Raw genomic sequence first — 27475 nt, 5'->3', positions numbered from 1 at the left:
GTTCAACATTCGAAAATCAATCAATGTGATAGAACAAATCAATAAGAGAAGAGAGAAGAATAAACATTGTCACAATATATCTACTGCCTAGAGCAATCTATACTTGTAATGCCATTCCGATCAAAATTCCAATGGTATTTTTCAAAGAGATGGAGCAAATAATCCTAAAATTTGTATGGAATCAGAAGAGACCCCGAATCATGAAGGAAATGTTCAAAAACAAAAATAAAACTGGGGGCATCATGTTACCTGATTTCAAGCTTTACGACAAAGCTGTGATCACCAAGACAGCATGGTACTGGCATAAAAACAGACACATAGACCAGTGGAACAGAGTAGAGAGCCCAGATATGGACCCTCCACTCAATGGTCAATTAATCTTTGACAAAACAGGAAAAAAATATACAGTGGAAAAAAGAGAGTCTCTTCAATAAGTGGTGCTGGGAAAACTGGACAGCTATATGCAAAAGCATGAAACTCAACATTCTCTTACACCATACACAAAGATCAACTCAAAATGGATAAAAGACCTCAACGTGAGACAGGAATCCATCAGAATCCTAGAGGAGAACATAGGCAATAACCTCTTCGATATCAGCCACAACAATTTCTTTCAAGATATGTCTCCAAAGGCAAAGGAAACAAAAGCAAAGATTAACTTTTGGGACTTCATCAAGATCAAAAACTTCTGCACAACAAAGGAAACAGTCAACGAAACAAAGAGGCAACCCACGAAATGGGAGAAGATATTTGCAAATGACAGTACAGACAAAAGGTTGATATCCAGGATCTATAAAGAACTCCTCAAACTCAACACAGACAATCATGTCAAAAATGGGCAGAAGATATGAACAGACACTTCTCCAATACAGAAATACAAATGACTATCAGACACATGAAAAAATGTTCATCATCACTAGCCCTCAGGGAGATTCAAATTAAAACCACATTGAGATATCACCTTACACCAGTTAGAATGGCCCAAACTAGCAAGACAGGAAACAACATGTGTTGGAGAGGATGTGGAGATAGGGTAACCCTCCTACACTGTTGGTGGGAATGCAAGTTGGTGCAGCCTCTTTGGAGAACAGTGTGGAGATTCCTCAAGAAAATAAAAATAGAGCTTCCCTATGACCCTGCAATTGCACTCCTGGGAATTTACCCCAAAGATACAGATGGAGTGAAAAGAAGTGCCATCTCTACCCCAATGTTTATAGCAGCCATGGCCACAGCCACAAAACGGTGGAAAGAACCAAGATGCCCTTCAACAGACGAATGGATAAGTAAGATGTGGTCCATATACACTATGGAGTATTATGTCTCCATCAGAATGGATGAATCCCCAGCTTTTGTAGCAACATGGATGGGCCTGGAAGAGATTATGCTGAGTGAAATAAGTCAAGCAGAGAGAGTCAATTATCATATGGTTTCAGTTATTTGTGGAGCATAACAAATATCATGGAGGACAAGGGGTGTTAGAGAGGAGAAGGGAGTTAGGGTAAATTGGAAGGGGAGGTGAATCATGAGACACTATGGACTCTGAAAAACAATCTGAGAGATTTGAAGTGGTGAGGTTGTGGGAGGTTGGGGTACCAGATGGTGGGTATTATAGAGGGCACGGATTGCATGGAGCACTGGGTGTGGTGAAAAAAATAATGAATACTGTTTTTCTGAAAATAAATAAATCAATTTAATAAAAAAAAAAAAAAGAAAGGATGAATCCCCAACTTCTGCAGCAACATGGATGGGACTGGAAAAGATGATGCTGAGTGAAATAAGTCAAGCAGAGAGTCAATTGTCATATGGTTTCACTTATTTGTAGAGCATGACAAATAGCATGGAGGAGAAGGGGAGATAGAGAGGAGAAGGGAGTTGAGGGAAATTGGAAGGGGAGGTAAAGCATGAGAAACTATGGACTCTGAAAAACAACCTGAGGGTTTTGAAGGGGCGGGGGGCTGGGAGGTTGGGGGAACCAGGTGGTGGGTATTAGAGAGGGAATGGATTGCATGGAGCACTGGGTGTGGTTCAAAAATAATGAATACTGTTTTTCTGAAAATAAATAAATCAATTTAATAAAAAAAAATAATGAATATGGTCATGCTGAAAATAAATAAATAAATAAAATGAAAAAGATATCGAGGAATGTTGGTGGCCTCGTGCCTAGAAGGGGTTGACCCAATAGAGCAACCGTTCTTGGGAACCTCTTCAACCGAGGACCTTCACAGGTGGCGAGCTAGAGTGCCACTTTGTCTCCCTGGTGATTGTTATGAGAACATTGTGAGGTTTGGCTTGTTGCCATTGCAACTGCTGTCTCAAGACTAAACTAATAAGGCTCCTATGTTTTGTGAATATTGAGTTATGGCCTAGGTGTCCAAACCACGAAGGTCAAGGCTGTCTGGATCTCTGCATGGCCAGCTACTCTCAGGCCAAGATAGAAACTAGCACCAGATGTACAGGAGGTGATTCCCTTACTGTGTGGTATAAATCAGAACTCTGCAAAATAAACTTGGGCACTATTGGACATCCTCATTGGTGCTCCTCCTGCCCCCATCTCTTTGTCTCTTGATTTCTTTTCACCATCCTCTTACCCTCACGTTCCTGGTCGATTTTTGCACTGGCTGCAACAGAGGAATAAGTCTAAACAAAGGGGAAAAGGATCTCTACTCTAGAAACTACAGAGCACTTATGAAAGAAATTGAGGAAGAAACAAAAAGATGGAAAAACATTCCTTGCTCATGGTTTGGAAGAATAAACATTATTAAAATGTATATCCTACCTAGAGCAATTACCCTTTCAACACCATCACTATTAAAATACCTTTGGCATTTTTCAAAAAGCTGGAATGAATAATCCTAAAATTTGTGTAGAACCAGAAAAGACCCTGAATTGCCAGGGGAATGATGAAAAAGAAAACACAAAGCTAGGTACATCATGTTGCCTCACTTCAAGCTATATTACAAAGATGTGATCACCAGGACAGCATGGTATTGGCACAAAAACAGACACATAGATCAATGGAACATAAGAGAGACTCCAAAAATGGACCTTCAACTCTATGGTTAAGTAATCTTTGACAAATCATGAAAAAATACCCAATGGAAAAAAGACAGTCTCTTCAATATATGATGCTGGAAAACTGGACAGCTACAGTACATATAAAAGAATGAAGCTAGACCATTCCCTTAAACCATACAGCAAGATAAACTCAAAATGAAAGAAAAACCTCCATGTGAGGCTAGAATCCATCAAAATCCTAGAGGAGAACACAAGCAGTAACCTCTTTGACATTGTCCTCAGCAGCTCTTTAAGACATATCTCCAAAGGCAAGGGAAACAAAAGCAGAAATGAACTTTTGGGACTTCATCAAGATAAAAAGCTTCTGCACAGGAAAGGAAACAGTCAACAAAACAAAGAGGCAACCCACAGAATGGGAGAAGACATTTTCAAACGACTTCACAGATAAAGAGCTGATATCCAAGATGTAGAAAGAAATTCTCAGCTCAACCCTCAAAAAACAAATAACCCAGTAAAAAATGGAGTAAACACTTTTTAAGGTGTGGGACACTATTGCCAGAGAGGCAATCAAGCTATCCCCAGCTGTGAAATACCTCTTCAGAAAGTCCTGGGTAACCTCAACATGACACATGAGTGACCCTGCATTCTCCTTCAGCAGCTGAATTCTACTCATATAAAATTTTCTAATACACCCTGAACCCACAGTCCTCTAACCATTCTGGCCATGGACCCTGATGAGAGCTGATATCTCAGGACTACTTTCTTTCTCTCTATGTAAATGCCTCTTTTCCCTTCTGAGACTTTCCCAAGTGACCTTTGCTATCCCATATGCCCTTCAGAACCTGTGAGTAATAAAACTGGTTTTATTAGAGTTCTCTGATGGGTGTTGCTGAGGTATGTCTTTTACTCAAAATAAGAACCCAAGGGTTGGTGCAGCCACAGCACAGGCTCTAGTCAGGGAAGTGTCTGTTGGAATCTCCACAAGTACAGGGATACAGGGGAGTGCTTGGGGTTTCCTGCCTGAGCATCCCTGTCCATAGCCTGAGACATAAAGGGAGCAATGTCCATGTCCACATTTTCAGGAAGAGAAATGAAGGTAGTGATGTAACAAGACTGACAGACTCTAGGTGAAAACTGGGTTTTGCATTCTCCTCTACAATAAAGTTGTGTGAAGGGCTTAGTGGCTAAGTATAGTTACTTCCATATGAAGAATACAGATCATGGTTATCCTCTTGAGAAATCTAAGTAAAATGTACATGGAATGTCATAAGTCATTTGAAATGAAATGAGTTTATAAAGAATCCAAACTGCCCCATGAAAGATACAGAATTTACCAGGCATTTGTGATCCAGGGTTGGGGAAAACATTAGAAATGTATTTAATTGAAAAGGAGGAAAATGTGTGTATCAGACTGAGTAGAAGCTTAATAAAGTGAGTTAATTAAATGCATGGAGAAGTTGAAATCAATCAAATGGAAATTCCAAGAAATAAATGAAGCAGATTCTACTTCCAAATCCAAATCAAGACTAGCAGTTGTTTGCTCTGAAGCTGTGAGCCCTGCAAACATGGACACTTCTTCGTCCATGGGGGTATTGGCTCTTACACCGGAACCCCAATGATTCTTTTCAGAGCCAACTTTATGTCTTTGTTCCTCAGGCTGTAGATGAAGGGGTTCAGCATGGGTGTCACCACTGTGTACATCACTGAGGCTACTGCACTTGAGTGGGGGCTCTGGGGAGCAGCAGAGCTAAGGTACACTCCTAAGCCAGTAGAATAAAATAAGGAGACAATTGAGATGTGAGATGCACAAGTGGAAAATGCTTTATATTTGCCCTGAGCTGACGATATTCCACATATGGTGGAAACTATCTTAGAGTAAGAGTAAACAATCCCAGCTAGGGGAGCACCAGCCAGCAGCACAGTATTAAAGTATATCACCAGGTCATTAAGGAAGGTGTCAGAACAGGCACGGCCAACTACCTGGTTGAGTTCGCAGAAAAAATGGGGGATTTCCAAGACAGTACAAAAAGTCAGCCGCAAAACCATTAAGCTCTGTAACAAAGAATTGAGAACACTGATGACCCAGGACACCAGAACCAGCAGTCCACAGAGCTGGGGATTCATGATGACCATGTAGTGCAGGGGTTGACAGATGGCCATGAAGCGGTCATAGGCCATCACAGTCAGGAGAAAGACATCCAACTGTGCATAGAGTAGGAAAAAATACATCTGGCTGAGGCAGCCTGCATAGTTAATGACATTGTCCTGAGTCTGGATGTTCCACAGCATCTTGGGGATGGTGGTGGAGGTGAAACAGATGTCTACAAAGGACAGGTTGGCCAGGAAGAAGTACATGGGTGTGTGGAGGTGGGAGTCAGAGGCGACAGCCAGGACAAGAAGTAGGTTCCCAAACACAGTGATCAGGTACATGGAGAGGAAAAGCCCAAATATGAGGGGCTGCAGTTCTGGGCCCTCTGAAAATCCCAGAAGAAGAAAGTCTGAAATTTGTGTACCATTGCTTGCTTCCATATGGTGGAAATGACTATGAGGAAGGAAAAAAATGGTTAATTTTCAAGCAAAAGAGCTTCATTTATTACCCTTTACTTTTTAAGTTTTTAAAGTTTTATTCAAATTCCAATTAGCTAGCATACAGGGTAGTATGAGTTTCAGATGGACAGTATAGTGATTCTATACTTCCATAGAACATCCAGTGGTCATCCTGACAAGTTCCCCCCCTTTATCCCATTACCTATTTCAACCCCTCCCCCCACCTGCCACCTTCTGGTAAGCAGCAGTTTGTTCACTAGATTAAGAATACTGTGACTGGGGCACCTGGGTGGCTCAGTGGGTTAAACCCCTGTCTTCGGCTCGGGTCATGATCTCAGGGTCCTGGGATCTAGTCCTGCATTGGGCTCTCTGCTCAGCAGGGAGCCTGCTTCCTCCTCTCTCTCTGCCTGCCTCTCTGCCTACTTGTTATCTCTCTCTGTCAAATAAATAAATAAATAAATAAATAAATAAATAAATAAATAGAAAGAATACGGTGACTAGGGGCACCTGGGTGGCTCAGTGGGTTAAAACCTCTGCCTTCGGCTCAGGTCATGATCCCAGGTCCTGGGATCAAACCCTGCATCAGGCTCTCTGCTCAGCAGGGAGCCTGCTTCCCCCTCTCTCTCTGTCTGCCTCTCTGCCTACTTGTGATCTCTCTCTGTCAAATAAATAAATAAAATCTTAAAAAAAAAGAATACTGTGACTAACATGACACAATAAAAAAGAAAGAAAGAAAGAAAGAAAAGATTTAAAAGGAAAAGAAAGGGTCTGGATCTTGGTTTGACTCTCTTTCTCTTTTGTTTTCCCTATGATCATTTGTTTTGTTTCTTATTTTCTACATATGACTGAAATCATAAGGTAATCACTTTTGTCTGAGTGTCTTACTTCACTTAGCATAATACATTCTAGTTCTATCCACCTCATTGCAAATGGCAATATTTCATTTTTTTTATACCTGAGTATTATTCCACTGTATACATATGCTATTTCTTTTTTATCCACTCTTCAGTTAATGAACACTTGGGTGGTTTCCACCATTTGGCTATTGTAAATAATCCTGTAAATGTTATCTCTTTGAATTTGTATTTTTGTATCTTTGTGTAAATACCCCAGCAGTGCAATTACAGGATCATAGGGTAGTTCTATTTTTAACTTTTTGAGGAACCTCCATACTGTTTTCCAGAGTGACTACAGCAGTTTCTGTTCCTACCAACAGGCTAGAAGTTTCCCCTTCTCCACCTCATGCCAACAATGGTTGTTTCTTATGCTGTTGATTTTAGCCATTCTGACAGGTCGAGATGATACCCACATTGTAGGTTTGATTTGTAGCAAATGGGCATTATTAAAAGAGTGACATGCTAAAATGTATATTTTGCAATCAAGAAAGAAATATGCATATTTGTATAGATCCAATCCCACTTAAGGGAACTTACCTGGCATCCCTGAGTAAGAATTTCTGTCCATTCAGCCTTTTCCCTAAGAGATCCTGTATTACAGGTTTTTTTTTTTCCATTTAATTCTTTTTTTATTTTTTTTATTAAATTGATTGATTGATTTTCAGCATAACAGTATTCATTATTTTTTCACCACACCCAGTGCTCCATGCAATCCGTGCCCTCTATAATACCCACCACCTGGTACCCCAACCTCCCACCGCCCCCCCGCCACTTCAAACCCCTCAGATTGTTTTTCAGAGTCCATAGTCTCTCATGATTCATCTCCCCTTCCAATTTACCCCAACTCCCTTTTCCTTTCTAACTCCCCATGTATTACAGTTTTAATGGGAAATGCTTTCCTTCATTTGAGGAATTTGTGTTGAGTATTGGCATCTTCTAGACAAAGAGCATAGGGTACTGAGATAGAAAGCTCAATACAGCTTTCAGGTAAATACCTAGGAGTGCAATTGCTAGGCCATAGAGTAGCTCTATTTTTAACTTTTTGGGGACTTCTGTACTGTTTTCCAATGTGGCTGCATTGGTTTGCATTCCCAACAACAATACAAAAAGATTTCCCTTTCTCCACATCCTTGACAACACCTTTTGTTTCCTGTGTTGTTAATTTTAGCCATCCTTGTTGGTATGAAGTGGTATCTCTCTGTACTTTTGATTTGTATTTTCATATATATATATATATATGAAATATACAATTCATATTGTATGAATATAAATTGTATACATATTCATACAATATGAATATATTTGCATGTATTCATACAAATACACACAAATGTATGTACATGTACATATACATACATATAATACATATATACATATATATGTATATATACACATAGATATATATATGTACACACACACACACATATATATATATATATATATATATTACTCAGCCATCAAAAGGAATGATATCTTGCCATTTGCAGTATCCTGGATGGAGCTAAGCAAAATAAGTCAGTTAGATAAAGACAATTACCATATGATTTCACTCATGTGTGGAATTTAAGAAACCAAACAAATGAACGTAGTGGAGGAAGAAAAGAAAGGCAAACCAGGAACAGACTCTTATCTGTAGAGAAAAAAACTGAAGGTTGCTGGAGGGAGTGGGTGAGAGATGGTTGAAATAGATGATAGAAATGAAAGAGGGCGCTTGTGGTGATAAGAATCCAATGTTGTAAGGAAACGCTAAATCACAAAATTCTACGTCTGAAATTAATATTGCACTGTATGTTAACTAACTGAAATTTAAATAAAGACTTGGAGAAAAAAATAAGAAAAGTCCACTTACTCCCATGATGGGGAAAGAATATGTGTAAACACAAAAAATCATATACCACGTCAGATGGTGAGAGAGGTAAGGAAGAAAAAAATGTCAGTGTAAAAAGGAGTGGATGGGAAGGCTGCTAAGCTTTTTTTTTTTTTCCCTTAAGTCACTTCCTTGCATTTTGTCTTTTATTTTTAATGCTCACTTAGCCAATATATACTATGAATGGAAGGAATACTGAAGGAGGGTGAAATTTTAATAGGAGTTCAAGAAGACCTAAAAAGATAGTGACATTTTAACAGAGGTTTCTAGAAAGACTGAGCAGGAAATAGGAGGATATCTGGGGGAGGTGGATGACCAGAGGGAAATCAGAGCAAAGACTCTGCAGAAGGCACTTACTTCAAATATGCAGATATCAATATGAAGTCAGTGTGATGAGGGAATGAGCAAGAGGGAGAGTGATGATGAATGCTGCAGAGAATGTTGAGGAAGGAGGTGGCTTTCCTGCCACTGATGGTACCCTTCCCTCACATGGGAGGAAGTCCTTCCTTCACATGGTGAGTCCTTCCTTCACATGGTGTTCTTTGCATCTTATTAATTGTGTTCCAAGGTATTCTGTGAATAGAGATGGATCCCTTCCTTATTTTCATCCATTGGTGAATATTCTGGCATTTAAGGTTCACATATTGGGGTATATGAACTCTGGTACCATTGCCCAGAGGACTGTTCATGCCCCATAACAAACACATACACTCAGTAAAACACATGCACATGCCACACGCACACACACACACACACACACACACACACACAGTGCACTGTGGCCTCCTGGCACTGTGTAACTATCATGCTTTTCTTGCCTTCACCCACAATAATTTTGAAAGAATTGATACAAGGCAAGCTGTCAATATGAGATTATCTTTAACCCAAAGACTGTTTAAATAGTACTTGGATTCTAGTTAGTAAGCCTCTACTGGACATGGAAACACAGGGCTCCATTTTAATATGATAGTCTTGTGTCCTGTTCATAAAGAAACATTAAAAAGAGTGTACAAAAACACAGAGAAGAATGAAATGGACGCAAGGGGTAAAAGAGATCTAATAAGTTCAGGGGGTCTCTGAGAGAGTGTGATAACCTGAAAGCTTCCCTGGTTCTGGCAGCATTCCAGCCCCAGTCCCCATGCCCTAATGCCCAGGATAATTAACAAATCTGGAAAATAACAGTGAATCTAAACAAGAAACGAGTAGTATTTTTGTGAAATCAAAACATTTTACTGATTGACTATCCCTCTAGAAAAATGTGCAAAGGGAATAAACTTGCAATTTACAATGAAAAATATACAATGTATGGCAATAGAAGGGACTTTTAAAAGAATGTCAGATCTACCGCATATAAGCTGTTTGAACTTAGGAGAGACAACCAGTTCTTCTAAATGTGAATATCCTTATTCAAATAGTGTGATAGCAGTATCCATCCTGCTATGGTAGCAGACAGTGGTCATCAGTATATGTAAAAAGCTTACAATATAATTCTTTCCTGTGGGTAAATGGGGAATTATCACCAGGGAAGACATTTGGTTGAGTTTTTCTTCTACCTCAGAAATGTCTCCATAGTTTGCACACCTCTCAGTAATGAAGTATTACAAAGTAAATCTAGTTAGCATACCCTTCTTTGCATACTGAACACAATTTTTAAAAAGATTTTATTTATTTATTTTTTAGAGCGAGACAGAACTAGTAAGAAAGAGCATGAGCAGGAAGGAGAGGGAGAAGCAGCATCCCCACTGAGCAGGGAGCCCATGTGGGGCTCGATCCCAGGACACTGAGATCACGACCTGAGAAAAAGGCAGATGTTTAACCAACTGAGACACCCAGGAGCCCTTGAAGACAATGTTTTATGTGAATACTCAGTGTGAGAAGGTTGTGAGAAATGTATGTCTCAAGTACTGCTGTTGCAAGGGAATAGCTATCTGCATGGGTCTGGGGCTTTCTGTAAATGCAGAACAGGTTCAAGACCACCACATCTTATAGAGCTCACCACACATGCTACAAGCCTAATATACTGTTTTCCTGCTCCCTTAGCTGCAAAATTCCTTGGATGTGTTCTAATTTCCATGGAACCACATTAGGTCCCCCAGTCCCTTCCTCTTTTTTCATCCAGTTGGTCTTCCATTCCCACCATGTATCATCAACAATGATGCTTGTGTTGCAGAGTCCAGTGGACATTTCTCTTTTTTTCCAAGTGTACACTTCTTTTTTGAACACATTTCATAAATAATTATAAATGAGTTGACCTAGTCTCTGGTGACCTCAGACAAAAGTTCTCCGGTTCCAATCTCTCTGACACTCTTTTGAAATATCTCCTGGGCTCTCAGACTCACCTGGTTGGGGTCTCTAAGAAGAATGTCTCCGTGTGGAGGTCTGAATTCCTCCCTGGATGGTTGATGATAGAGACTGAAGCTCTGTTTCTAGGCAGGACAGCAAGAAGCAGTGAAGCATGGGTCCCCCAGCCAGACTTAGGAACACAAAATTAACAACCATGTCCTGGCCAGTCCAGGGTTTCACTTGCTTAAATTCTGCAGCAGAGGAGATATTACAGCTCCTCATATCTACTCATTAGGGACTGTCTCCATTGTTACTCCCACCTCAGAGTGCTCCCTTCCCCATGGGCCACTGATCTGGAAAGAAAGAAAAATTTTCCTGCTGAGACTGTGTTCCTGGGAGACCAGATTAGAAGTCAGGTGACTGCAGTTTCTATTTCTATTCTTATGAATTTTCCTGATTTCCAGAGTTCTAACCTCCTTGCTCTTTACCTCAACGATATTGAATTTATTTAATTGAAGGTTTACATTGTCATTGGTAGCTTTGGGATGGTGTTAAAAAAGAAACTATGTGATCCTATTCGTGTGTGGTTTTAAAAGAAAAGTATCAGTACTCACTCTAGAATCTGAAATGAATTCTGTGTTTGATTCTTCAAACTGAGGGCCCCTGAGCTGACAGAAAATACACCTTTCACAAAGACAGACAGAATGAGACAGAATGATGTCCTCAAGACATTTCCACATCTTAACCTACAGAATCTTTGGATATGTCTTGTGTCACGGCAAGGGAGAATCAAGGTTGCAAATGGTATTAACATTGGTAGCCAGCTGACACTAGAATTAATTTATTCTGATTATCCAGGAGGACTCAATAGATCACAAGGGTCCTCCAGTTATGGAAGAGGGAGGCAGAAATCCTGGAGTCAGAGAGAGATTTTGAAATGCTATTTTGATGGCTTTGAAAATAAAGGGAGGGCACATGAGCCAGAGAGTTCAGGTGGCTCTACAGCTGGAATAGGCAAGAAAACTTCTTCTCCCCAGTCCTCTAGAATGAACTCTTCTCTGCAGACAGAGTGATTTTAGCCGAGGGAGACTTATTTCAGACTTCTGACCTCCAGAAGTAACAGGAAAAAAAAACTGATTTTTTTAAGGCAACAGCATGGTCATTTTTTACAACCATAATAAAATCTAATCCAGACATTTATCCATTGACACTTTATTCAAGGGAAATGAATTCAGCCTTGAATCTTATTCATTTATATTCCCTTGGATAAGGATATTCTCTGTTGAAGTCCCACTTTATGTAGAAAAAGTTATCTGAAATCACTTTGGAGTTGTTCAGCCCCAATAAAGTTGTACAGAAAATCTCCATGAGACATTCTGACTTACAGGTAGGTAGATGTGAGTTTGAATTACCCCTTTCCATTCAGTGCCTGATGGACAACGGTAATATTTTTTCAGTTCTGTAGATCTTTTCCCCATCAGCACAAGAATGAGTATAAGTGATGTCAGAGAACACTTACGGGAAGGTAGATGTGATGGATTGACTGTCCAGGACACAGTGCCATCTAAGAAACACCATTTATTTACTCATTCACTCATCCACATGACACATTATAAAGTAATTTTAGGAACCCTCACAATACTTAGGACAAAACAGTACACTTTAAATGTATTTTTTATATTATTTACTTATTTATTAAAGAGAGAGATGAGCAGGGGAGAGGGGTAGAGGAAGAAGACTCCCCACTGAACCATGAGCCCAACAGGGGACTCGATCCTAGGACCCTAGGATCATGACCCAAGCTGAAGGCAGGCAGACTGACTGGGCCTCCTGGGTGCCCCTAAATGTATTGTTATACACAAACAATGGATCATGGGACACTGCATCAAAAACTAACAACGTACTGTATGGTGACTAACATAGCATTAATAAAATAAAATAAATAAATGTACATGACTGGAGAAAGATTGTGGCCAAAGGAAAGCAGACGCAAGACCAGGTGAATAACTACATGAGTAAACCAAATATCTATGATGAAATGTTACATTCTTGCCAAAACTGGGCCTCTGGTATGACTCTAAGAGTTTCAATGAAGACAAAGGACTCCGTGCTATTAGGAAATTTGGCTATGTAGATGGAAAAACTAAGACCAAAGAGTGTCCATACTCAATTATGGGTTAATTTGTCTCCATCATCAAAGAAGGTACATGCTGTCTCTATGCTAACATGAGGGACAAGGGTTCATTCCATCTCTGCTTCCACATCCACAGTGTGTGGTTTTCCAAGATATGCCAGCTGTGGGAGTCCCAGTGTTGTGTGTGAATTCTAGGAAAGGAGGAGCTTGAAAAGGGAAAGTCTTCTAAAGAACATTCCAGTATTCCCACTCAATAGCTTCTTATACTCTCTACCAACTCTCCATGATTGAAAGAGAAGGTGGGAAATATAGTATCTTAGCTGGTGTATAACCACCTCCAAGTGTAATCAGGTTCTAATAACAGAGAAGAGGAGAATGGATATGTTATGTAAGCAACCTCCTGCTCAATGATAAATTACAAGAGTCACAGTATCCATAACATGAAAAGAAACAATTGCTTGTTAGAAGCATGACCCTTCCTGACATGAAGGCAAAAAGACAATTCTCATGAAAGGCACATTGTGTGACTGCAATGTGTGCAACCAATTCCTTTCAAGGAATCCAAAATATATTTTATTTACTGTTTCTTAATGTAGACTACCAGCATCACATAATGGATAATGGCCACACTGTAGGAGGGATGAGTCAGGATATTATTATCATGTCTCAGTTATTAAAGTGTGCTGATAAAAAATTGGCAACAAACCTTGACCACAGTTAAAAGTACCTATCCCATCTGAGCTACAAGAATATTCAGATTCCTGTGTAGTAACAACTAATGGCACCATCTTGATTAGCTGTATGAATTTTAATTTTGGTGGCTCCAAAGAACAAGTCACCATCTGATCCTACTTTGATATTCAAATTAATATTTCCTGGAGCTGTTGTAATTTTTATATACTGATCTTACATGAATTTGACAAGACAGATCTTGGATCCCTGAAGTTTGTAACCTGAAAACATTATCAGATTCTGGATGGGTGTCATTTTCCTTTGTCTCTCAACCTTGAAACAGTTTCCCTTTTTGGGTCATCCCTTACTGAATCAACATAAGAGACAAGGGAATGCTCTTGGGACTGTCTTTGGTGAGGTTGCGTGCATTCAGCAGGCATCAGCATAACTCTGAACCAAGGTACCAGGATTTCAATGGGCATCAAACTGATGTGTATTTTAATCACTCTGAGTGTGGAGAAATCCCATCTCAGGGACTCTGGGATTGTTTCTTTGGGCATTCTTCAGAGGAGAGGCCAAAGCTGAGGAAGGTTGCTCCCTCTACAAAAGAACTCCTCTGTTTGTGGATTCACACATGTAGTAAGGGAATTTAGTGAGAAAACAAAGGTTCACTTCCTTGTTTGAAACCATCAACTATATTTTAGATTCCTGATAATGTTGATACCAACAGCTGTCCCCAGTATTTTCAATGTTTTTGTGAGTTGGAGTTCCCTACTCCATCAATATTTTCTAACATTAAATATGTAACAATTTTGTGGGCAGTTTTTCTTTTTTCTAATTTTTTAAAGGTTTATTGATTTATTTAAGTGAGAGGGTGTGGGTAGAGGCAGAGAGAAAGGAAGAGATAGTCTTAATATCCGCACTTATAGCCCAACCTGACACTGGGCTCTATCTCATGGCCCTTACACCACCACCTGAGCCAAAACCAAGACTCAGATAATTAACTGACTTAAGCTAACCAGGTACCCAGACAGGTATTTTTGAAGTGTGGGTGTGTGAATATGTATGCATACCAATCCTTTTTTTTTAACTATTTAATTTATTTATTTGACAAAGAGAGACATAGTGATAAAGGGAACACAAGCAGGGGGAGTGGGAGAGGGAGAAGCTGGCTTCCTATGGAGCAGGAGACCCGATGAAAGAAGACATAATGTGAGCTTTCCAATGACATAGAAAAGAGTGCCACAAAATGACTATGCAAAATAATATAATCTGGCCACATAAGCAATGCAAATCACTGTGAAAGTTAAAGATATCTGCACTGAAAACTGAATGTAGAATTCATACACAGTGCTTGGAATAGTTAGACTGTTGGTTGAAAATTATTGACTCCACACAGATGGCATAAAAAAGAACTCATTACTATCCTCCTTTACTTGCCCACATATGAAGTAAGGAGGTTTGAGGGAAGGAGTAGGGGGAAATAAATATGAGGAGGTAAAAGTTGAAGGACTGAAAGCCACAGATGTTCTAGAACAATGCTACTCAGGCATGAAAAAGCAGGGGAATCCCCCGTGATCTTGTCACAATGTGGATTCTGATTCAGCAAGTCTGAATGTGACCTGAGTCTCTGCAAAGAAGCTCTGGACAATGCTGCTCCTGCTGGTCCATGGACTGCACTCTTAGGAGCTGGACTATAAGGGGCATGACTGCTTTGGAACGAGGACTACATTTCCATATGGCAGTGGTAGCAAGTGAAGGATGGAAGCATTTCAAATTCACCAACTATGGAAAAACAGGGTAGTTTTATTAATCCATTCCCTGGAAATAAAAGGCAATCACATTTCTGTGTTGTCAATGTGATGATCATTGAATGTTGATTTTTTTTTCTTTCCTTCTAGTTATTTCATCCACATGGAATCAGGAAATCAAACTTGTACTTCAGATTTTCTCCTTCTAGGATTTCCATCAAAATTGGAGGCTTAATTCATGCTCTTTGAGCTGTTCCTGTCCATATACTTAGTCACCTTCACTGGGAATCTGCTCATCATCCTGGCCATCTGCTCAGACACCCACCTCCACAGGCCCCTGTACCTCTTCCTCTCCAACCTGTCCTTTACTGACATTTGTTTCACCTCCACCACCATACCCAAAATCTGTTGAACATTCAGACTCATGTAGTAAGGGAATGAGTATTACTCATAGCAAAGCCATGACATATAAAAGATGCTTCAGCCAGATATATATCTTTTTTTCATTGTGTTTGGAATCCTGAACAATTTGGTCCTGACCACGATGGCCTATGACCACTCTGTGGCCATCTGTCACTCCCTGCATTACTCGGTCATCATAAACTCCAGTTCTGTGGGCTGCTGGCCTTGGGGTCCTACTGCATCAGTATCAGGAGCTCTCTGCTTGAGACCTTGACCCTTTTGAGATTGTTCTTCAGACAAACATGGAAATTTCACACCCTTTTTTTTTTTTTTTTGTGACCTTCCTCAAGTCCTGAATCTCGCCTGTTCTGACACCTTCATGAAGTGGTATATTCTGCAACTGACCTTCTGGCCATGATTCCTTTCCATGCAATACCGTTGTCTTCCTATCAAATTGTTTCCCCCATACTCAGCATTTCCTCAACTGTGGGGAAATACAAACCCTTTTCCATATGTGGGTCTCACCTCTCAGTGGTCTCCTTGTTCTATGGCACTGGCTTGGGGTAGACCTCAATTCTGCAGCAACTTCATTCATTAGGATGAGTCTGGTGGCCTCGGTTATGTACACAATTGTCACCCCCATGATGAACCCTTTCATTGCAGTTCCTCAGCAGGGTGGTCCCTCTCAGTGTTGGGACCATTACAGGACTGTCATGAGTAGCTTATCACATGATATAAAAGCCCAGAGATCCTGGCTTTCTTCAAACAGTATTTTTATTTTCTTCTCCACTGTACACATTTTAAAGCAGTTCTTTCCTTGGGGTTTCCTTGTCTTCTCTATTTTTCTTCAGGTTATAAACTAGGTTCCCCCTTTCACTTTGTAACCAGCCATTTTCACTTGGTATTAATATAACCTGGTATTTTCTCGGTAATATTTGGTGCTTGTTTTGATTTCTTAAAAAAGTAAGCGAAATCTGATGTATTGATCCTCATAGTGATGGGATGTGTGACAATTTTGGAAATGTCCTGAAAAGTCATTTACAGAAATGTTTCCTTGCATCACGTAAGCAAAATCAACTCAAAGATTTGCACCTAACCCCCCCTTTTTTTCCTGATCTGATTCACTGTACATCCAGTCACATCAACTTTACTAAATTTCTCTACTAGTCCACAATATATAATCCTTGAATTTCAGAACTGTCTCCTACCTATCTTTGAAACTGCAGGGCCTAGTATAGTTCTCAAAATGAATTTATGCTTGGTGAGTATTTTTGAGTGAAAAATGGATGGGTGGGTGGTTGAATACAGTTAGGACCCAGAAAAAAAATGCACTGATTAAGTGAAGATTTCTGAGCTAAAAAAGATATTTGGTGGGTTTTGTTTTGTTTTGTTTTTTCTTTCTTTTTAGTAACCTCCATGCCCACTGTGGATTGAACTCACAACCCTAAGATCAAGACCTGAGCTGAGATCAAGAGTCCTATGCTTAACTGATGTAGCCACCTAGGTGCCCAAAGAAATTTGGTTATTTAATTGATCTTGTTAACAAAAAATAACAACAGCACTCTACTGGTGGTGTTTAAGTGTTTATACACATTATTTTATGTAAGTTTTCCAAAATACTTATGGGATTACTATCATTCCTCATTTATTGTGGAAGAGGAGGCAGAGTTTATGACATCCAGCTGACTCTCTCAAGGTCAAGGCTGGGGTGAAAAGCCTCCCCTCTTCTGAGGTGTGTGCAAGGCTGTCTGATTGAGATGCTCTGTCAGGCATCTCCTTATGTTGCCTCTGCCAAATGTTATTATAATAGCAGTTTAAGCTCTAACACATAAATGCCCACTTCTAGACATCAGATCTGTAGCAAAGAAATATTCTGTCCCTGGAAGCTGCAGCTGTAGAAATAAAGCCAACAACCTGAGATCTATTAAAATTTCCTTAATATTAAAATTTTACTTCATTTGATTGTTACAAAGTTCAGCACATTTTCATATTTATATACTTATCCACAGGTATTTTTTCAACTTTTTTTTGTTTGCACCCTTAGATCATTTTGTGTCATGAGTATTTTGATTCTAATTGGTTTAAAAGAACTTTTTACACCTCTACACTTTATGCTTTCTGGTAGGCAATCTGTTTAAATATTATCACTAATTTTACACTTGATTTTTCTTTTTTTTCTTTTTAAAGATGTTATTTATTTCCTTATTTGAGAGCAAGAGCAGGAGAGCAGAGCACAAGTATGGGGAGCAGCAGGCAAAGAGACAGGTAGAAGCAGGCTCTTTACTGTGCAGGGAGCCAGATGTGGGGCTCGATCCCACCATCCTGAGATTATGACCTGAGCTGAAATCAAGAGTTGGAGGGTCAGCTGATGGAGCCACCGAGTTGCCCCCATCACCTGTTTTTTTTTTTTATCCTCTTTTATTTATTTTTTTTTATTTATTTTTTTTAATTTTTTATTTTTTATAAACATATATTTTTATCCCCAGGGGTACAGGTCTGTGAATCACCAGGTTTACACACTTCACAGCACTCACCAAAGAACATACCCTCCCCAATGTCCATAATCCCACCCCCTTCTCCCAAACCCCTCCCCCCAGCAACCCTCAGTTTGTTTTGTGAGATTAAGAGTCACTTATGGTTTGTCTCCCTCCCAATCCCATCTTGTTTCATTGATTCTTCTCCTACCCACTTAAGCCCCCATGTTGCATCACCACTTCCTCATAACAGACACATAGATCAATGGAACAGAATAGAGAGCTCAGAAATAGACCCTCAACTCTACAGTCAACTAATCTTCGACAAAGCAAGAAAGAATGTCCAATGGAAAAAAGACAGCCTCTTCAATAAATGGTGCTGGGAAAAAAGGACAGCCACATGCAGAAAAATGAAATTGGACCATTTCCTTACACCACACACAAAAATAGACTCAAAATGGATCAAGGACCTCAATGTGCGAAAGGAATCCATCAAAATCCTTGAGGAGAACACAGGCAGCAACCTCTTTGACCTCAGCCGCAGCAACATCTTCCTAGGAACAACGCCAAAGGCAAGGGAAGCAAGGGCAAAAATGAACTATTGGGATTTCATCAAGATCAAAAGCTTTTGCACAGCAAAGGAAACAGTTAACAAAATCAAAAGACAACTGACAGAATGGGAGAAGATATTTGCAAACGACATATCAGATAAAGGACTAGTGTCCAGAATCTATAAACAACTTAGCAAACTCAACACCCAAAGAACAAATAATCCAATCAAGAAATGGGCAGAGGACATGAACAGACATTTCTGCAAAGAAGACATCCAGATGGCCAACAGACACATGAAAAAGTGCTCCATATCACTCGGCATCAGGGAAATACAAATCAAAACCACAATGCGATATCACCTCACACCAGTCAGAATGGCTAAAATCAACAAGTCAGGAAATGACAGATGCTGGCGAGGATGCGGAGAAAGGGAAACCCTCCTACACTGTTGGTGGGAATGCAAGCTGGTGCAGCCACTCTGGAAAACAGCATGGAGATTCCTCAAAATGTTGAAAATAGAACTGCCCTATGACCCAGCAATTGCACTATTGGGTATTTACCCTAAAGATACAAACGTAGTGATCCAAAGGGGCACGTGCACCCGAATGTTTATAGGAGCAATGTCCACAATAGCCAAACTATGGAAAGAACCTAGATGTCCATCAACAGATGAATGGATCAAGAAGATGTGGTGTATATACACAATGGAATACTATGCAGCCATCAAAAGAAATGAAATCTTGCCATTTGCGACAACATGGATGGAACTAGAGCGTATCATGCTTAGCGAAATAAGTCAAGCAGAGAAAGACAACTATCATATGATCTCCCTGATATGAGGAAGTGTTGATCCACTGTTTTTTTTTTATTAAATTAAATTTATTTATTTTCAGCAAACAGTATTCATTATTTTTTCACCACACCCAGTGTTCCATGCAATCCGTGCCCTCTATAATACCCACCACCTGGTACCCCATCCTCCCACCTCCCCCCGCCACTTCAAACCCCTCAGATTGTTTTTCAGAGTCCATAGTCTCATGATTCACCTCCCCTTCCAATTTACCCCAACTCCCTTCTCCTTTCTAACTCCCCATGTCCTCCATGCTATTTGTTATGCTCCACAAATAAGTGAAACCACATGATAATGGACTCTCCCTGCTTGACTTATTTCACTCAGCATAATCTCTTCCAATCCCGTCCATGCTGCTACAAAAGTTGGGGATTCATCCTTTTTGATGGAGGCATAATACTCCATAGTGTATATGGACCACATTTTCCTTATCCATTCATCTGTTGAAGGGCATCTTGGTTCTTTCCATAGTTTGGCGACCGTGGCCATTGCTGCTATAAACATTGGGGTACAGATGGCCCTTCTTTTCACTCCATCTGTATCTTTGGGGTAAATACCCAGGAGTGCAATGGCAGGGTCATAGGGAAGTTCTATTTTTAATTTCTTGAGGAATCTCCACACTGTTTTCCAAAGAGGCTGCACCAACCTGCATTCCCACCAAAAGTGTAAGAGGGTTCCCCTTTCTCCACATTCCTTCCAACACATGTTGTTTCCTGTCATGTTAATTTTGGCCATTCTAACTGGTGTAAGGTGATATCTCGATGTGGTTTTAATTTGAATCTCCCTGACGACAAGTGATGATGAACATTTTTTCATGTGTCTGATAGCCATTTGTATGTCTTCTTTGGAGAAGGGTCTTTTCATATCTTCTACCCATTTATTGATATGATTGTCTGTTTTGTGTGTGTTGAGTTTGAGGAGTTCATTATAGATCCTGGATATCAACCTTTTGTCTGTACTGTCATTTGCAAATATCATCTCCCATTCTGTGGGTTGCCTCTTTCTTTTTTTGACTGTTTCCTTTGCAGAACCTTCCACTGTTTTCTTTTGCCAGTTTGAAACCTATACAATGCATCCACATTCTCTTAGTGGTCACTATTATTTTATATCCATATTTATTTATAATTTTAGTAATAAAACATAAAGTTATTCCATAACTCTTTGCAAACATGCTATAAAGCTTATCAGGTGAAATAACCTTATCAGTGAAATAACCCCAAACTAAATACTGTTTCTTTTAGAACTTCAGTTTTACTCTCATTATATATTGTATAATTTATTTTGGCTCATTTTTAAAGTATAGTATATGATAGTATATAGTATAGTCATTCTTTTCTTGACCATTCTATATATTAGATGCAAGAGAGTATATGAATCTAAGGAGCCAATTTGACCTTGAATTTGCTTTAACTTTTTAATATAAATTTTCAACATTTCCTATGATCTTGGCAAATTAAAATTTTCAAGAGATATCTTAAACCGTTTAACCTAGAGATACTTTAAAATTTCACAAAACACAATGAAAACATGAGGAAACTAAACTATAAGAGTCATTCATTACATTTTCCATGGGGTCTCTTGTCTCTTTCCATGAATTTCTAGAATTTTGTGCCATCAAATAAGAAAAGAATAATAAGGCATTCACACATGCTTTTAAAATATCTGGAAGCAAATGGTTAACCTCTAGTGGTATTAAATAAAAATTTAATATAACTTACAAATGGAGTTATGGATTATGCAGTGTAAGACAGCATTTAAGATTCCAAAAAGGAGCCCTAAACTTTTTTTAGACCTATAAAATTGCTCCTTAATTAAGAGTTAAATTTTTATACTCCTAATTAAACCAATGCTGTTATTGAGAAAGACTGTGGGTCTCGAGCCCATCAATTCACACAAAGTAATAGCCATTATTACATTAGCTCCAACCTTCTGGGAAAGCAGAAAACAAAAATCTTCTCCCATTCCGTAGGTTGCCTCTTTGTTTTCCTGTTTCCCTGGCTGTGCAGAAGCTTTTGATCTTGATGAAGTCCCAAAAGTACATCTTTGCTTTTGTTTCCTTTGCCTTTGGAGACATATCTTGGAAGAAGTTGCTGTGGCTGATATCGAAGAGATTACTGCCTTTGTGCTCCTCTAGGATTCTGATAGATTCTGGTCTCATGTTGAGGTCTTCTATCCATTTTGAGTTTATCTTTGTGTATGGTGTAAGAGAATGGTCGAGTTTCATTCTTCTACATATAGCTGCCCAGTTTTCCCAGCACCATTTATTGAAGAGACTGTCTTTTTTCCACTGTATATTTTTTCCTGTTTTGTTGAAGATTAATTGACCATAGAGTTGAGGGTCCATATCTGGGCTCTCCCGTTGAGATCAGGAACAAGACAAGGATGCCCACTTTCACCACTATCTGTCTGTCAAATAAATAAGTAAAAATCTTTAAAAAAAAATTGGTTTACCTATAGGGGTAGCATTGATTGGGGAAAGGGGATTACCTTGAAATTTAACTCTATATGAATATTAGAAAATAAAAATAAAAAAGGAATAAACTAGACTAAACTAAACTAAAATTTAAAAAAAAATAAAAAAATAGAAATGTAAAAGAAAAACACAGGAGTATTTATCAAAAAGTTCAGGTTAAAAGGTTATTATGGAATTTGATGTACTGGACATCTCATTGTGATGGTAAATAGGTTAAAAAATTATCTATATTTTAAAAAATGAGCCAGAATAGTGGGAATTAATTAAAAATAAAAGCTGTCCTATGAAGTACTGGTGGTTGTTCTCTTGTCTTCTTCTTCTTCTTCTTCTTTTTTTTTTTTTTTTTTTTAATTTTTTATTTTTTATAAACATATATTTTTATCCCCAGGGGTACAGGTCTGTGAATCACCAGGTTTACACACTTCACAGCACTCACCAAATCACATACCCTCCCCAATGTCCATAATCCCACCCCCTTCTCCCAAACCCCCTCCCCCCGGCAACCCTCAGTTTGTTGTGAGATTAAGAGTCACTTATGGTTTGTCTCCCTCCCAATCCCATCTTGTTTCATTTATTTTTTTTTTTTGCCACGTGGGTTTTCAGTCAATGATAGTTCTCTGAGTTAAGTCCTCCTGCCCCCTTTAAGGGTGTGAGCTCTGAGGAAACTGGTTTTTTCAGGCTTTTGTTCTCTGGAGATTTTTATGTTTGCTCACTTTTGTTTTTCTCTCTCACCTTGACTGCTTTTGATGGTTTTTGTAGGTTTAGAGGAAAGCAAACTTCATCATGACCTCCCTCTCAGAGAATAGCCTCAGTCTGGCTGCAAAGCCCAAATAAATTCCCCCTTGGCCGGGGGCAGAGCTGGTTCTGAGTTGCGGTTCCTGGGGATGCAGGATTTTTTGCTTGTACCCAAAACCACAGCAGCGGCGGTTGTCTGGCCAGCTCCAGACTGCCAGAGAAGTTCCAAGCAGTGATCGCACACTGAGATTTTCCCTCATTCCTCGGCTGGGAGTGCCAGGTCTTTCTGGGTCCAAGAGAACCGGGCTGGCGCCTGTGCGCACCTCTCTCAGGGGAGGGTGCGGGGCGCGACTTGTACTCTGATAGCACAGCACGGCATTCGCATGGGTACTGCAAAAAGGCTGTGCTTCTGCCAGCTGGCGAGGCTCCCAGGCCCTCAAGGGAGCCAGACCCCACATGCTCTCAGGCAAGCTGGTGGCTCAGAGACCAAGACCTGGCTTCTCTGCTGCACTCTCTCTGGCTCTGCACCAGGGGTGGCTGTCCTGGGTCTGGGGACTTAAGACCCTGTCCCTAATGCTCAGATTCCCTCAATTCCCTCCCCCATGATCCTTTGCTCTTTTTGAGTGCCTTCTACCAGACTCCCAGTTAATGCTGGTCCCCAGATGCAGGGCACTCCCGTATTGGGATATTATTTTCCTATGGGTCGCCTCTGGGGCTCCCTCCCCCTTTTGTGTATCTTCCGATATCAGTCGGACTTTCCCACTCCGCTTTACCTGCCCACTGGTGTCTTCTGTTCCTGTAGAGATCCAGACATGTATAATTCTGATCTCAGGCTGATTTCATGGGTGATCAGAGTTCTTTGGAAGGTAATCAGCTCACTTTAGAGTACAGGTTGAAAGAGCACCTCCTCCGACTTCCCTGCCATCTTGTCTCTCCTCGCCTTACAACATCTCTTGAAGTTATGCTTATGATTCAATATTGCCTTCAGAAGAAAGCGAAGGTGGAGGGATTACACCCTAACAATTGCATAATGAAGTAGTTAGAGCTTGCTGCGCACCTACTTGAGATCTATGGAAATCGAATGATGCAGAATGTACCCATAATTTTTCAGTGATCCTTTCAATTCCCACAGTTGTATACTTAAAATATGTACAGTTTATCACATGTAATAATGCTCCAGTAAATTAATGAGAATTTAAAAAATTCTAGTAGTGCTTATGACTCAGGGCAGATCTGGAGCACAGGTAGCTGAGCCACCCCTGTCCAGGTGGGAGAGGTCTCTTCCAACTGTGGAAAAACAAAGGTTCACATCTGTATGTTAAAATGGTGGAAATAAATTAAGGCCATTCACATTTCATAAACTCATTTATTTTGTATCTAGAAGATTACCTACATATTTGAAAGGAGTAAAATGGTATAAATTGGTTCAAGATGGAAGAGCAATATAGCCACAAGCCTCTGGATGACCCTTAGAAACACAATGTAGAGAGTCAAAACTGACTTCAGACTCATGAGAAACCCTGCACGGATCAGAACTGCCTACCCTACAGGCCCCTTCGATAATAAAGATGTTATATTAGCCATTTCTTTTTTTAAATCTCATTTATTTACATGAGAGAGAGAGAGCGCACACAACCTAAAGAGAGAGCATGGTGGCAGGTGGTGGTGAAAGAAGTAGAGGGAGAAAAAGACTCCCTGCTGAGTAGGGAGCTCAATCCCAGGACCCCTGGATCATGATCTGAGCCAAAGGAATGTGCTTAACCAACTGAGTTATGCAGGCACCCCTATACTAAGCCATTTTATTTTAGGGTGCTTTCTATGTAGCAATAGCTAAATGATATAATAATGAGACCAGGCAGAACACATAGCATTTGTAATGATCTGATTCATTTTATTCTAAGCATTTTTTCTGATACTTGAAATTAGCTTTCATGATTACTCTGTTCTTCAAGTTTATCTCATGTATTATAAAAATAACTCCAGGATGCCTGGGTGGCTCAATACCTTCAGTGGCTGCCTTTGGCTGAGATCAGGATGCATCTAGTCCTGCATCAGGCTCCCTACTCATCAGGGAGTCTGCTTCTCCCTCTCCCTGCCTACCACTACCCCTGCTTGCGTTCCATCTCTCTCTTTTTCTTTCTCTCTCTCTCAGATAAACAACAACAACAACAACAACAACAACAAAAAACCCTTTAATAAATAAATAAATAAATAAAAATGACTCCACTGAGGCCCCTTTGAGGTAACATGGAAAAGTTGGAAGGACATGTCTGTGTTCACAAAATTTGTGACTCTGGGTCACATCATGGGCAGGAATCCAAGCTTGCTGGTAAGTCATCCTATGGTTATGAGGATGATATGTAATGTATGATAATGATACTCTTTACTCACTGACACTTTAGAGGTGATGGCAAAATTTTGAATAGTGGGAAATAGTTCATTTAGAGAAATGAAAGGACCAGAATCCAGAAAATAATTTAATTAAGCCCCAAACATCCCTACCAAGTTTTTCATCTTAATGAATGGATTCTGATATTTCATAATTCAATGAATAGATAAAGTGCCTATAACAAATGTATGCTTTAATATTTTGCTTTATCACACTTAAAGCCAAGGTTGATTCTAAGGCCATATATTATCATTCTATTTTATCCATATCTGTCTTTCTGTATATATTCCACTTGGAGAATGTATTTTTTTTTAATTATTATTTATTTATTTTTTTTGCTAGAGACTATGGTAGGCATGAAGAACATAAGCTGTGTAACAACAGAATCCTAATGTGTAGAAAAATCTTCATGAACAGCTACAACCACCAGTACATCTAAGTGTCCATTCTCAGGCAGAACAGTAAAGATAATGATATACAAAGGAATGATGTTCATGAGAGGGAAGCACAGTAGTCTTAGATTTTCCACTGTTATAAATTAACATAAATAGCTGGGGTGGCTAAGAGTAGATTTTCCATAGGGTAGTATTCAGTCGAACTAAAGAAACTATACATACTGTGATGTATTTTATTTGAGAAGAATTTTTTTTCAAATATTGTATTTATTTACCTGACAGAGATCACAAGTAGGCAGAGAGGCAGGCAGGGGGGCGGGGAGTAGACTCCCCACTGAGCAGAGAGTCCAATGCAGGGCTCAATCCCTGAACCCTGGGACTATAACCTGAGCTGAAGGCAGAGACTTTAACCCACTGAGACACCCAGGTGGCCCAAGGAGAAATAATTCTTAACAGATTCATGGAGTCCTTTGAATAAGTGAGAATGTCCAAATATTTCACATTTGAGATTCGGAATGACATTGTGAGAACAGGATAACGACAAGGGAAAATCTCTTGGATATCAGAGTTATCACAAAGTTTAATAAATGGAGTTATGTAAATTATACAAGGGGTTAAAAAAATAGAAATTAGAAGAAAAAAAAATGAAAGAGGCATGTTCCACTTCCACAATCTGATCAATGTATCTCAACATTTGGATCAGGCTTTGGGCCCTGCAATCATGGGCACTTCTTCAGTGCCAGGACAATTATCCCTTTTAGAGTTGTCATCCTAGAGAATCTCATCAGAGCCTCCTTTATGTCTTTATTCCTCAGGCTGTAGATGAACGGGTTCAGCATGGGCGTAACAACTGTGTACATAACTGAGGCTACTGTATTTGAGTGGGAGCTCTTGGTAGCAGCAGAGCTAAGGTACACTCCTAGGCTCGTACAATAAAATAAAGAGACAACTGAGAGGTGAGATGTACAGGTGGAAAATGCTTTATACTTGCCCTGAGCTGATGAGATCCCACATATGGAGGAAACAATCTTAGAGTAAGAGTAAAGGATACCAATGAAGGGACCAGCAGCCAGCAATATGGCTGCAAAATACATCACCATATTATTGAGAAAGGTGTCAGAACATGCAAGTTGGATCATCTGGTTGAGTTCACAGAAAAAGTGGGGGATTTCCACCTCTGTGCAGAAGGACAACCGCAACACCATGGAAGTGTGTAGTAAAGAATGAAAGACACTCAGGATCCAACATACCAGAACCAGCAGTCCACAAAGCCAGGGGTTCATGATGACTGTGTAGTGCAGCGGGTGACAGATGGCCACAAAGCGGTCATAAGCCATCACAGTCAGGAGAAACATGTCTAATCCTGTAAACAGCATAAAAAAATACATCTGTGTGATGCAGCCTGCGTAGGTTATGACTTTGCTCTGAGTCTGAATGTTCCACAGCATCTTGGGGATGGTGGTGGAGGTGAAACAGATGTCTACAAAGGATAGGTTGGTGAGGAAGAAGTACATGGGGGTGTGGAGGTGGGAGTCAGAGTGGACAGCCAGAATGATGAGCAGGTTTCCAAACACAGTGATCAGATACATGGAAAGGAAAAGCCCAAATATGAGGGGCTGCAGTTCTGGTTTCTCTGAAAATCCCAGAAGCTGGAATTCTGAAATTCCTGTGTTGTTTCCTGGGTCCATGTGTTGTAGGTGACTACCAGCACAGAGGGAAGTAACAGAATTAATTTTTACACAAATAGTCCTTGCTCACATTGTGGAAATGCAACAATTTATATTTTCCAGTTAAGAAAGTAATCACAGTATTTTGTGAATGAATTTGGGCCCCTTAAGAGGATCCCTAGTTCTCTCTGATTAGTAATTTTCATCAAAACATCAGATGTTTCCCCAAAAGGTCCACAAAAGGATATTTTACAGTTTCAGTAAGAAAATATTTCATGCATTTGAAAAATACATACTATGTCGACCATGTTTTTGAAATTCTAGTCATAAAGTAGTGGGTGTTGAAAAGCAAAAGTCCCTACAATTCAATGAT

General features: G+C 39.8%; 2 protein-coding genes across 2 annotated transcripts; both read right to left on the bottom strand.

Annotated features, from left to right (window-relative positions):
- Positions 1-4614: 4614 nt before the first annotated feature.
- On the bottom strand, positions 4615-5544 carry LOC101689240 (olfactory receptor-like protein OLF4). The gene has a single exon (XM_004782126.1). The coding sequence runs from the start codon at positions 5542-5544 to the stop codon at positions 4615-4617; it is 930 nt and encodes a 309-aa protein (XP_004782183.1).
- A 20610-nt stretch (positions 5545-26154) lies between these two features.
- Positions 26155-27123, bottom strand: LOC101688676 (olfactory receptor-like protein OLF4). Its single transcript, XM_004782125.1, has one exon. It carries the CDS (start codon positions 27121-27123, stop codon positions 26155-26157), a length of 969 nt encoding a protein of 322 aa, XP_004782182.1.
- Between the last annotated feature and the right edge of the window lie 352 nt (positions 27124-27475).

Source organism: Mustela putorius, unplaced genomic scaffold (genome assembly GCF_011764305.1).
Source record: "Mustela putorius furo isolate JIRA1106 unplaced genomic scaffold, ASM1176430v1.1 tig00000095_pilon_pilon_pilon, whole genome shotgun sequence".
Lineage (NCBI taxonomy): Eukaryota > Metazoa > Chordata > Mammalia > Carnivora > Mustelidae > Mustela > Mustela putorius.
The sequence above is the reverse complement of the archived record's forward strand: the minus strand, read 5'-3'. Positions and strand labels throughout refer to the sequence as shown.

Bases quoted from the DNA above. Each gene is read 5' to 3' on its own strand.
- LOC101689240 (XM_004782126.1), bottom strand. From the start codon at position 5,544: ATGGAAGCAAGCAATGGTACACAAATTTCAGACTTTCTTCTTCTGGGA.
- LOC101688676 (XM_004782125.1), bottom strand. From the start codon at position 27,123: ATGGACCCAGGAAACAACACAGGAATTTCAGAATTCCAGCTTCTGGGA.